The 12,874-nt window shown below is 46.9% G+C and overlaps 2 protein-coding genes across 2 annotated transcripts in view; one reads left to right on the plus strand and one right to left on the minus strand.

Moving 5' to 3' along the window:
- LOC149366432 (uncharacterized) overlaps positions 1–11,848 on the plus strand; it is a 36,188-nt gene extending 24,340 nt beyond the window's left edge. Inside the window, exon 8 of the mRNA XM_089550780.1 lies at positions 11,772–11,848. The gene's annotated coding sequence lies outside the window, so the exon portion shown is untranslated. The remainder of the gene's footprint in view (positions 1–11,771) is intronic.
- On the minus strand, positions 4,785–5,268 carry LOC149366434 (uncharacterized). The gene is made up of 2 exons (XM_089558872.1): positions 5,048–5,268; positions 4,785–4,970 (listed from the first exon to the last, which is right to left on the minus strand). The coding sequence occupies exons 1-2, from the start codon at positions 5,245–5,247 to the stop codon at positions 4,844–4,846; spliced, it is 327 nt and encodes a 108-aa protein (XP_089414998.1). The 5' UTR covers positions 5,248–5,268; the 3' UTR covers positions 4,785–4,843.
- Positions 11,849–12,874: the final 1,026 nt, after the last annotated feature.

Genomic DNA, 12,874 nt, shown 5'->3' on the forward strand with positions numbered 1-12,874 from the left:
CTCACCATTGGGGCTCTTCCACGTCCACTTCCTGTTTGCTCATTTGCGGACGAAGGTGTTCATGATCCGTAAATTATTTCCATCTGCAAACTCTACTACTAACTCTCCCCTGCTATTCCTAGAGCCTATGCCATAGTCACCTACAGCCTAGTCTCCAGCCTGCTTTTTACCTACCTTCGCATTAAAGTCGCCCATCAGTGCAGTGTACTGTGATTTTACTTTGGTCATTGCCGATTCCACGTCTTCATAGAAGCTTTCAACTATCTGGTCATCATGGCTTGATGTAGGCGTGTATGCCTGCACTACCTTCAGTTTGTACCTCTTATTAAATTTAATTATGATACCTGCCACCCTCTCGTTAATACTGTAAAACTCGATTCATCATCATCATTAGCCTGACTACACCCACTGCAGGGCAAAGGCCTCTCCCATGTTTCTCCAATCAACCCTCTCCTTGGCCAACTGCGGCCACTGCATACCCACGGACTTCTTAGCCTCATCCGCCCACCTTACTTTCTGCCACCCCCTGCTACGCTTGCCTTCTCTTGGAATCCACTCTGTTACCCTTAAGGACCAGCAGTTATCTTGCCTTCACATTACATGCCCTGCCCAAGCCCACTTTTTCCTCTTGATTTCAACTAGGATATCATGAACGCGCATTTGTTCTCTCACCCACTCCGCCCGCTTCTGATCTCTTAACGTTACACCTATCATTTTTCTTTCCATAGCTCACTGCGTTGTCCTTAACTTAAGCTGAACCCTCTTTGTTAGCCTCCACGTTTCTGCCCCATAGGTGAGTACCGGTAAGATACAGCTGTTGTAAACTATTCTGTTCAGGGATATTGGTAAACTGCCATTCATGACCTGAGAGAACCTGCCATATGTGCTCCACCCCATTCTTATTCTTCTAGTTATTTCTTTCTCTCATGATCCGGATCAGCTGTCACTACCTGCCCTAAATAGACATATTCTCTTACTACTTCCAGCACCTGGCCACCAACTGCGAACTGCTGTTCCCTTGCTAGGCTGTTGAACATTGTTGCTTTTCTGCATGTTAATTTTTAGCCCCACCGCTCTGCTCTGCCTGTCTAATTCATTGATATGCTTGCAGTTCATGTCCTGAGTGACTTAGCAAGGCAATGTCAACAGTGAATCGCAAATTACTTCGGTATACTTCATTAACTTTTATTCCCAACTGTTCCCATTTCAGGCCACAGAACACCTCCTGTAAACAGGCAGTGAATAGCATAGGCGTGATCGTGTCTCCCTGCCTGACTCCTCGATGTTGCCAGCTAAATCCTGATTTATGAGGAATCCCACACTTAGTTCTCGTCTATCTGCTAATACACGATAGCACAGTACATGCCCGCCCTTTAGTACTGTATACTCCTCATCTGTCCTCCTAACCTCACTACGCCCTATGACATCCCATTTAATAGCTGCTAATTCTTCCAACAGCGCTGCTAAGCTAACCTCACTGGATAAGGTTCTTGCGCTAAACGTTGCGAGGTTCAGTTTCCAATGGTGGCCTGTCCGGAGCCAGAGATTCTTAGCACCCTCCGCTGTGTCCCAGGTCTGACTGCCGCCTTGGTCAGTTGCTCTGCAGCCGCTGGGGACTGAGGGCCGAGAGTTAATTGGTTTGTTCTAAGAAGGTTTCGGCCAAGTACTACACCAGGGTGGCCAAATCCTGTTCTGGCGAGGAAGTGCGTAGTCGATTCTGGTCACAGGGATCAGGCAGCACTCCAGGCCTGATTATTCAATTCCATTGACACGAGCAGTTTTTTTTTTTTTGACCCGATGGAGAATTGCATGGCACTGGGATTCAAACCCCGGTCCTCTTGCACGCGAGGCAGATGCTCTACCACTATGTCATCGCTGCATACTAATAACATTCTTCATTAACTATTATCCCGAGCTGTTCTCAATCTATGTCTCGAAATGCCTCCTATAAACACGCGGTCAATAGCATTGGAGAGATCATGCCTTGCTGCCTGTAACCCTTCCTTATTGTTATTTTATTACTGTATTTGTGGAGGACCAAGGTGGCTGTGTAGCCGCTATATAGATATCTTCTAGTATTTCTACATATGGCTGCCCTACACCCCAATTCCGTAATGCCTGCATGACTGCTGATGTTTCGACTGAGTCAAGTTTTTTTTCGTCATCAATGAAGGGTGCATATAGGCGTTGGTTATACTGTGCGCATTTCTCTGTCATCTGATTGATAGTGTGAATATGGCATATTGTTCAGTAGCCTTTACGAATGCCTGCCTGGTCGTTTGGTTGATTGAAGTCTAATATTGTCCCGATTCTATTAGCGATTACCTTAGCAAAATACCTTGTAGGAAATGGACAGTAAGTTGGTTGGTATGCAATTTGTCAAGGCTTTGACGTCTCCTTCCTCATGAATTAAGACAGTGTTAGCATTCTTTCAAGATTCCGGTTCGATCGAAGTCATAACGCATTGTGTATACAGGGTGGCTAGTTTTTCCAGCGTAATATCCCCACCACCCTTCAATGGATCTGCTGTTACCTGGCTCTCATAAGCTGCTTTCCGCTTTTGAATTGCTCCTACAGTTTTCTTTAATTCCTTACTGGAGCGATGTAAAATTGCTCTGTAGTATACTGCCTCTCTCGTTAGTGTCCTGATTGCTCCAGCTGGTGTGTGGGTCTGTGCAGCGCTCCTCGGCTACTTTAACTGTCTTATCCATAATGGCAATGACGTTGGCCTCCTTGTCTCTTAGCACATACGTCCGACTTTTGCCTGCGCTTAATCTTTTCCTGACAGCTTTTAGGATTCCTCTGATCTTTAGAGCATGCTCTATTTTCGATATTCTACTTCCTTATATAGGTTACCTTACGCTTATTGATCAATTTTGATAGCTCGATCGGCAAGCATAAGTGGTAAGAGAGAGAAAGAAGGAGAGAGAAAACTTTAATCTAAAAGGGAATTTGCTGGAGCTCGGTGCTTCTGTTCCAGGGCTCCACTGGCGGCAGCTGACTTGCGGACTAGCTGGATGATCCAGGCTTGCTGGTCCAGGTAGTCGCTAGCCAGAGCCACTTTCACTGCTCGTGTGCAGGGTGCGGCACTATTAATGTTTTGTCCGGTTTTCCCAGGCCTCCCCTAAAGTTATTACAGTGCATGGGACTTGCTCCGCATCAAGGACAGTAACCTGGGTATTTTGTGACTTGTTTAAAATGGGATGATTAGAAAATATGCTAGTTTGTATTCTCCAGTCTATGGAGGATGTTTGTATGATGGTGAGATATGTAGGCCAGTGAGCGGAGAAGGAGCAGCGATTACCAAACATTGTCTAACCAATCATAGAATTATGCTTAGTTGACAACTGGCTAAGAAGGCAACTTGGCAGCATCGAATACCAATGGTTTCATGCAAAGCCGTTTTGCTAAGAACCAGGCTAGTTTGAAAGCAAGTTCACTGTTCTGCCCCTGCAGACTTTACTTGACCAATGTGCAGAAAAGCAGGCCTGCAAGGCTTTATGGAACTGTATATTGTGGTTTTAACGTGAAATGTGCGGTAACAAAAGCTGCATCTCCAAGTCATAGCAACACAACAGATAGTTTCTCGCAAGGTTTTTGAAGCTGCACAGCAAGAGGAGTATCAGGCTGAGTTGTCTACACCAAGAATGCAACAGTGCTCAAGAAAGCCAGTAAAGACATGCTGCACGATTAAGACGCTACAGAATGCGTTCCCAAAATGAAAGAAAGCTTGCACATGGATTTAAGAGTACGTCTGGAAGAATTTCTAGAAAGGATAACGGTAAGCAAATGACGTTGCCACAGAGAATGGTCACTGGGCGACGCTTCTGTCATAAGGGTTGGTACCGACAACAAAAGTGGAAGTAATGCCTAATGACCAACCATTAACCTATACCTGCAACAAAGCGAGTGAGCTTTTGCCAATTACACTGGCTGACGTAACAGGCCGTAAATGTAGAGCCTGTGAGCCATTCCCGAGCATGACGGCACTGAAGATGCATGGAGATCGAGATGAGAATCTAAGAGTTGTTGAGGAAAATGGTCGAGTGAACACTTGAAAAGGGAAAGAATACAAATGCAAAACTAGTGAAAAACATTAAGCAAGTAGACAATTTTTTCTTGGCAGATGCAAACATGGGTTCTTCTTGCATCTGGCCTGAGTCACACGCACCTGTTCTAACAAAGGTGGATGCCTACATTTTTGACCTTTGTAGACCATAGGCAAACAGCACAGTATAAAAACAAATGCAACAACTCTAACCACTGGAGAATTGTTTCTGGTAAAAAAGAAAATCTAACTCAGTGGCAGACAGAAACCAGGAATTCTTATCCACTGACGACGATGGTACTTAAGGGATATAGGAGAGAACAGATGAAAAAGAAAATGAGTGACGCTTACCTATAAAGAAAATGACAATATCTGCAGTATGTCTTGTTACTATGCACACGTTAGGCTGCCTCAGTATGCCAGTTGCTGCCAGTCCTTAAACACTCATGTCCTCCTGATCTTCAAATTTTACTTGCCATTCAAGCAAGCAGAAGTTACCCTTTCTTTGTGCATGTTGCAGCCTTGCTCCATAGGTGGGAGAAAAATGAAAGGGGCATGCACATGAGACTGTGCGCACACAACATTAAATGCACAAATTGCATGTATCCGTTGGCCCTGAGCATGGGTGATGTCGTCACCTGGTGTTCGCTAGTTGAAGCCATTGGTTCAGGTTACTAGCCAACATCATCACAACAGTTCATGACAGACACAAGCAAATGGCAGCATTAGACGGCAAACAAGACTTTAATATAAAAATGTAGATGTACCGTGATACCAGCAGACCATTACTCACAGTCAGTCGTCAGCAGAAGGAAATTCTCGCCGAATTTGGCAGACGACGCATGCTGGCAGCACATGTGTCGTTTCGAGTGTTTTCCAGATCCAACGAACGAACAGTCGTTGAGCAATGAAGCGGTACGCCCTGAAAAAGGCCAGGGATTACGGTGAGGCACAACTCTGTTTCAAGTGCGAGACAACAACAACAATAACAATCATTACTTGTGCCTCTCCTCGTCCACCTCCACGTCGCCCTCCATGTCGACGCCGTTGTCGCGTAGCTCCCAGTACGCGGCCCTTAGCACTTCTGGGGTACGACACATGGCCTTGAAGGCGGGGCTGTGGGTTACGCAGCCGCCCCAGGGATCGGGTACGGCTGCCGGAATGGCGCGGCAACACACCTGTTTGGATGGCGTGGCCATTGTTTCGCAGTAGCCGCAACCGCACCTGCGTTAGCCTTAAATGTATATCTGCGGAACATGCAGGTGCCCATGTTGTAAAAAAAGCGACAGCTGAAAACAATGCCATCGGAAGCGCAGAATCGAGTTGCTCTGCAGAGGTCTTACGTAGGAACTGATGTTACAGCCTTCAAGCACTCAAACTACCCATTATTTACAGCATTGTACGCCTTGTAGAATTGATATAACCGTCAAGATGTGCAGAACGTCATTATCGGTTCCGTCGAATTATTTCGTCACTTACCATTTTCATCCTTGTCAGGATTGAAAGCCGAGACCTTGATCGGCTCAAATCTGTAGGGTTCGAGGCCCAACTCGGCGCTCCTCTGCCGAATTCGCGCTTCGAGCTCGGGGTCCATGACGCGAGAAAAACAAAGGTAGAACTTCGAAAAACAGTGTAACGAACCAAACGAAGCAGAACAAAATTTGCCGCCTACCAAAGACAAACCGAGCCTGTTGACGTCACTGACCTCCACTGGACGATGACGGGGATGACGCACTTTCAAAGTTGAAGCCACCTGAAGTAGGCGGCGCCGTCTCGGTTTCTGTTTTCACCTTGGCATTTTGTCTTTTCGTTGTTCTCGTTTTTCTCCACAGAAAAAAGTTTATTGAGCGATGCTCATCATATACAACTTGATGCGTAAATTTGCTCCTTGCGCAGGCGCTGGCTGGCTGTATATGTGTGTGTGGTTTCTGTAAAATAAATCAGTTGTGAGGGGCGATCTGTCCAGTTCTCTTCTCGTGTGTGCGCGTGCTTGCGTGTGTGTGTGCGCGCGTGCGTGCGTGCGTGCGTGCGTGCGCGTGTGGTTACCACCTTTAAATTTCAAAGTTCCTAATCTCATCCACCGGCCTAATTTTCTGCCGCCCCCTGCTACGCTTCCCTTAGGATCATTGGTTATCTTGCCTTAAAATTGGTAAATTGGTTTCTGAGAGTAATGGCGCAGTATCTGTCTCGCATATCTCGGCATCTGAACCGCGCCGTAAGGGAAGGGAGGAAGGTGCGAGAGAAATAAGAGAGAGAGAGAGGTGCCGTAGTAGAGGTCTCCGGAATAATTTAGACCACCTGGGGATCATTAACGTGCACTGACGTCGCACAGCATGCAGTCGCCTTTTGCGTTCCGCCTCCATCGAAACGCGGCCGCCGCGGTCGGGTTTAAACACTCCGGGTCGGTATCGAAACAGTACATCTTCGCGGACACCATGTTCGGTTTTCGCCTTCACAAGTCAGCAAAGGATACACTTCTGCAGCCCCACCGCGACATATTAGATCCTGTCGAATGCCCCACAACGACAAGGTGGTCGCCTTGGATATCTTAAAGGTGCATTCGACAACGTCAAACACGAAGTAATCGTGGACCAACTTAGTCAGACCAACTGTGGCCACAAATAAATCCATTACATAAGACAGTTTCTTACAGACCATCAAGCCCAATATGCATGCATACAAGATGTGGAACATGGGCCTTACACCATCGTCTCGAGGGGAACAGAAGGCACGATCCTGTCTCCCCTCCTCTTAAATTTGGCAATGCTTCATCTTCCCTCCAAATTGTCTTCCCTGCCCGGGACACATCACGCTCTTTATGTGGATGACATTACAATCTGGGCCACGCAAGGTAGCCTGGGCCACATGGAATCCTGCCTGCAAGCAGCGGCGACCCTAGTAGAAGACCACGCGGCCTACTGCTGACTCCAGTGCGCCCCAGCTAAATCGGAATTTGTGCATGCACGTCTCTCCCCCAGGGACACAACTCCGCTTCGCATCAGTCTCCCCTCGGGGACGATCCAGGAGGCCAAGGAGACCCGCTTGCTTGGCCTCTTCGTACACCACCAACGCAGGGCCGACACCACCCTGGCCAAACTTCGCACGGTGGGAGAGCAGGCCGCATGGTCCGCCGGGTCTCCAACAAGCAGGGCGGATTACGAAGCAAGGAAGCTTACCCATGCTTTTGTAACGAGTAGAATCCTCTACTCAACCCCCTGCTTGCACCTGAGCAAGCATGGTGATGGAGGTCATCCACTGGAAAGTCATCAGGCAGGCTCTCGACCTCCCGAACGCCACGTCCAACCAGAGACTTCTTGCCTTGGACGTGCTGAAGACATTCCGGGAGCTTCGAAAAGCCCACTTAGTCAACCAATACACGTGTCTTGCACAGACCACGTCTGGTCACCGCCTCTTGGACCAGCTACATGTCAAACACGACTACCACATAGAGGAAAGGGAGAGAGTGCCAGAACCCTGGAGACGTACACTCCGGGTCCGACCCCTTCCCCGCAACATATCCAGAGAAGACCACTGCGGTCGTCGCCAAGTGCACACGGAAGCGTTGGCGCGATACTATGGTAACCAACAATACGTGTATTACATGGACGTTGCCGGCCCACACCACGGGGGATGGTACACGGCCGCTGTCGTACACAACACAAACACAGTTAACGGGCTCGCTTTCGAAGCCTACAGTGCAACACACGTGGAGGAGATTGCCATTGCTCTAGCTCTCGCTAACCCCAAGTTGAAACACATCATCACCGACTCACGAGGGGACTGTCGGAACTATGAGCTGGGCTGGGCTCCCCCGCTTGCCTGGCGCATACTGTAATATAGTGGCCTATGCAAAGATCCAACTCCATGTAACCGGATTTGAGCCCCCGGTCACCAAGGACTCCAGGGAAATGAACGGGCTGATCAGGCCGCCCACGCACTCTCTCCCCGGGCAATCTCCCTGTCCTTGGAAGCCTACTCCCGATCACACAATCTGGCCCTTACATTCAAACACATCACCGATTACTACAATAAGGAGCACTGGCGCTAGCCGTCCCCTTGTAAGGGACTGGATCGCACTGACGAAGGCTTCCTCATCAAAATTCTCATTAACACTGTACTGTGCCCAACGGTGCTTAAAGATTTCAACACATCCTTTGATGGCACGTGCCACTTCTGTGGGGAGGTGACTGACACCTTCCACATGGTTTAGGTGTGTCAGTCAAAGCCAATCTATCCCCCCCAACCCCATCCCCACCAGAGGGGACTGGGAGGCAGCCCTGCTTGGCTGTCATGACCTAAAGACCCAAAAGGCCTTGGTTCAATGGACGCGGGCGGTGTTGCTTGCTAATGGGGCTCCGGAATAGGGGCTCCACCTAGTATTGTGAGGGGAAAGGCATAATACGGCCTTACTCCAATCACCGCTCTGTAAAAATAGACGATAAATGTTTTTCACTATCACCTCCGAGAGGGTAGACAAGTGCCTTAACCACTGAGCCACCGCGGCGGGTATCTTGCCTTTGCACTACATGACCTGCCCATGCCCATACCTTCTTGATTTCGGCTAAGATGTCATTAACTCGACTTGATGACATCATTGCCTCGAGTAAATGCATTGCTCTTTGCCGCATTTCTCTTTTCCTGCCTCTTAACCTTACACCTATTATTTTTAATGCGAGGACATTAAGGCTTCCGTTCTGCAGAAAATTTGGTGTCGTCAACGGCGGCGTGAACTAAATAGAGAGTGGCCCATCTGCCACTTAGGTCACGTTACTTTGTGACGCCACCAAAACCTGTCCACCGGACTGGGAGCAAACTACCCAAGGTGAAAGGTGGCTGTTAAAATTAACGATTAGTCACTGCAGGTTGCTCGGGAAGAGCAACAAGGGTCTCACAAGCCATACCAGTAGCTGAGTCGGAAACAGACCTGTCAGGGCAGTGGCTGATTGCATAACCACTGCGCCAGGAATAGTACGAGGACTCCCAGCGATCTATGAATGCAACATAGAGAATCACCAATTCTACATATATGGACATTAACCCATTAACACTATTGCGTCATTCCATTGAGGCAGAGGTTAAGCGCCTCTCAAATCTTTTTTTCCATAGCTCGCTGCGTTGTCCTCAGATTAAGAACGCTTTTCCTTAGGCTGCACGATTCTGCCCTATAGGTGAGTGCCGGTAAGATAGCTGGTAAGTACTTTTCTCTTGAGGGAGACTGGCAAACTGCTATTCGTGATCTCAGATTACCTGCCAAATGCTATAGACATCATTCTTATATTTCTAGTGATTTCACTACAGTGGTACGCATGAATATCCTGTCACTACCTGCCCTAAGTACCGTGCATGTTTTCCTTTATGGCTTCCAGCGCATCACTGCATATTGTAAGCTGCTGTTCACTTCCGAGATTGTGGAACATTACTTTAGCTATCTCCATGCATATTAATAATTAGACCCACTGTTCCGCTTTGCCTGTCTATGGGTCATTGATCATGCTTTGCATTTCGTCCCCTGAGTTACTTAGCCAGGCAGTCTCACATCAGTGAACCGCAGATTACTAATAATAATCATCATCATCAGCAGCCTGACTACGCCCACTCCAGGGCACAGGCCTCTCCCATGTCTCTCCAATCAACCCTGTCCTTCGCCAGTTGCGTCCACCGTATCCGCCCAAACTTCTTAATCTCATCTGCCCACCTAACTTTCTGCCGCCCGCTGCTATGTTCGCCTTCTCTTAGATTAAGGACCACCGGTTCTCTTGCCTTCGCATTACATGCCCTGCCGAAGCCCATTTCTTCCTCTTGATTTTGACTAGGATGTCATTAACCTGTGCTTGTTCCCTCACCCACTCCGCCCGCTTCCGATCTCTTAATGTTACACCTACCATTTTTCTTTCCATAGCCCGGTGCGTTGTCCTTAACTTAAGCTGAACCCTTGTTAGCCTCCACGTTTCTGCCCCATAGGTGAGTACCGGTAAGATACAGCTGTTGTATACTTTTTTCTTGAGGGATACTGGTAAACTGCCATTCATGATCTGAGAAAACCTGCCATATGTGCTCCACCGCATTCTTATTCTTCTAGTTATTTCCCTCTCATAATCCGGATCAGCTGTCACTACTTGCAATAAGTAGACATATTTTCTTACTACTTCCAGCACTGCTCCATCAATTACGAACTGCTGTTCTCTTGCTAGACTCTTGAATATTACTTTGGTTTTCTGCATGTTAATTTTTAGCACCACTGTTCTGCTCTGCCTGTCTAATTCATTGATCGTGCTTTGCAGTTCATGTCCTGAGTGAATTAGCAAGGCAATGTCATCAGCGAATCGCAGATTTATTTATTATTATTAGTACCTCAAATGCCCCTTGGTGTGGGGTATTACATGAGGGATGGGCATAATGTTCAAGTGAAGAGTGGTTCGATGGCAGTCTTGAAGAAATGTGGGTCGGAGTGGTGCACAGCGTCGACAGGCAGTTTGTTCCAGTCCCGAGCGATCTGAACAAAAAACGAACGAAGATGGGCTGTGGTCTGTGCTGGGGTCGGATAGACGGCTTTAGGATGGCTGGTGTGGCTTGACTGTCGATGAAGTGGTAAGATTGCTGAAACATTAAGATTACTTATGTATTCTCCATTAACTCTTATCCCCAACTGTTCCACTTAGGCAAGTGTGAGGTAAACATTTCGGTGGAGACATCCGAACACTTGGTGAGCGTTGTTAAGGATGTATTCGACGTGCGTGTTTCGTGGGAGATTAGTGGTTATGCATGCTACATATAGTCGACAGCAAACATGTACTGGGTGGGTGGGCCAGAAACCGATTTATTGTAGTTCTTCCTCATGATGCTTTCTCCTGCCGTTAATATTATCGGACAGCGTATGAACGTCCCTTGATAACTGAACACATTTGAGACGACTGGCCTGTGTGACAGCCATAACATAAAGTTATTACGCCACATATTACACAATCAGAAAACATGGTTAATATCTGATACAGGAGAAAAACCATCAGAATCACTGCTGATCTTTTGGTAAATGACACAATCACAACTAAAAGACTATTACAAAAAGCTGTGCTAACAGCTACGTCATTTGTATCACTGAGAAAAAGTAGAGTCCAGCCAAAAGAATGTCTCACCTAACTGTGTGTATTTTCTGTTTGTTGCATATTAGAAGTCTGCTAACTGAAGGACGAGTTTGTGTGCTCCAAACTTATGACGCAGTTCATAAAAGTGTTCACACAACGCTTACTGGGAGTTCTTTTCTGTGCCAGCTATGCGAACAATATGAGAATATTCAATTGATTTCTCATAGACCCAATGATAAAAAAAATCTTAAGACAACCTGTTTCACATCTTTGGTTAAGACAAACTTTCGCAGCAACCATAACCAAAGCGATTCTTCTTAAAGGTTTGTAGACACTCCGTATCTGTGAACCTTTAAGTGCTTGGGAGGTGTCTGCAAAGCACTCTCAAGGCAAGCTAGAGAAGAGAAAAAAATTTTAAGAAGGCTTCCTGGCAAACAAACGTACCCCTAAGGAGAGCTTCCCCGCATCCATTGCTCATCCTTGCCAGGTAGCTTCCTCGCGCATTTCAAAAAAGATGCGGGAAAGCGTTCCTGCAGGTGTAGTTCTCTGCCTGAAAAGTATAGCTTCTATGCATTTCCAGATAGTGAACTGCCTACTAATTAAACAAGGAGAATGAAAAGCATGTGTTATATTGCCTGCAGGTTTTTCAGCAGCCACAGGCAAAGCTGGCATTGAGCTTGGAGGCCTTGTTGGTGATGGCCGCTGTGACTCGCCAGGGTACTGTGCCAACTAACCTACCTAAAGCCTGCTAACCATGCATGTTGGCCAAATTGTCTGCACTGAGCTGGTTGCAGTAAAGGAGATGAGTTTTTATTATCTGTGAATGCAAGGTGCAATACAACAATGGCAAAGAGCATCTGCTTAACATGCACGAAGGTCCACGGTTAAAATTTTGATGCCATCACAAATCTCCACCAGTAAGGGGAGAAGGAACAGCAATTACGAAACATAACAACCAGGCTAAATTGAAAAAAGGCATTTAATTCAGTGGAAACATAAGCAGGACATACATAATCAAGATAATCATCATGATGATAATGCTTGAAAGGACCTCCAGAGAGGCACATAGCAACCACGGACCTCCTCAGTGATCAAATCCCAGTCAGAAAGTTTCAGATGGTACACATTCACTTCGCTACTGTTCACTGCATGTTTACAAGTGGTATTAAGGGGGTTGGACTGGGAAGAGTTGGGGATAAAAAGTAGTAGTTGTCAGACATAACTTCACCAGCGAAAGAACGAGACACGAGGAGAAGAAGAAAACAGCACAACGCTGAACTAACAACTGAAGTTTAATTGAGAAACGGCCAACCTAGGTCACCAGAAGATGTTTCTCGATTAAACTTCAGTTGTTAGTCCAGCGTTGTCCTGTGTTCTTCTTCTCCTCGTGTCTCGTTCTTTCGCTGGTGAAGTTATGTCTGATGTACACCAACTAGCCCACATGGGTACCTTGTTATAGTAGTTGTCAATGACCTTTGATCCGCTGACAGCATAACTCTGCTAAGAAACTCAAGGGAAGAATTGCAGCTCATGCTACAGGACCCAAACATGCATACATCACTTGTATGGCTGAAATGAATGCACCCGGCCAAAGTTTGAGATTTTTTTGGGGAAGGAAACTGTTTATTCTGTAACTATGATAAACTTTGACGCGTGGCATGCAAGCAAATGACGTTATCACTTCTATTCATTCAGGGAACTTCACGTGGCCGTCATGCACTTCAATGAAAATGCCAAGTGGGGC

This window comes from Amblyomma mixtum, chromosome 1 (genome assembly GCF_055824585.1).
Source record: "Amblyomma mixtum isolate Tamu chromosome 1, ASM5582458v1, whole genome shotgun sequence".
NCBI lineage: Eukaryota > Metazoa > Arthropoda > Arachnida > Ixodida > Ixodidae > Amblyomma > Amblyomma mixtum.

Excerpts from the sequence above, each read along its gene's own strand:
- LOC149366434 (XM_089558872.1), bottom strand. The coding sequence starts at position 5,247 with ATGGCCACGCCATCCAAACAGGTGTGTTGCCGCGCCATTCCGGCAGCC. Across the intron at positions 4,971-5,047 it reads GTGGACGAGGAGAGGCACAA|GGCGTACCGCTTCATTGCTC; the intron begins GTAATGATTGTT and ends GGCCTTTTTCAG.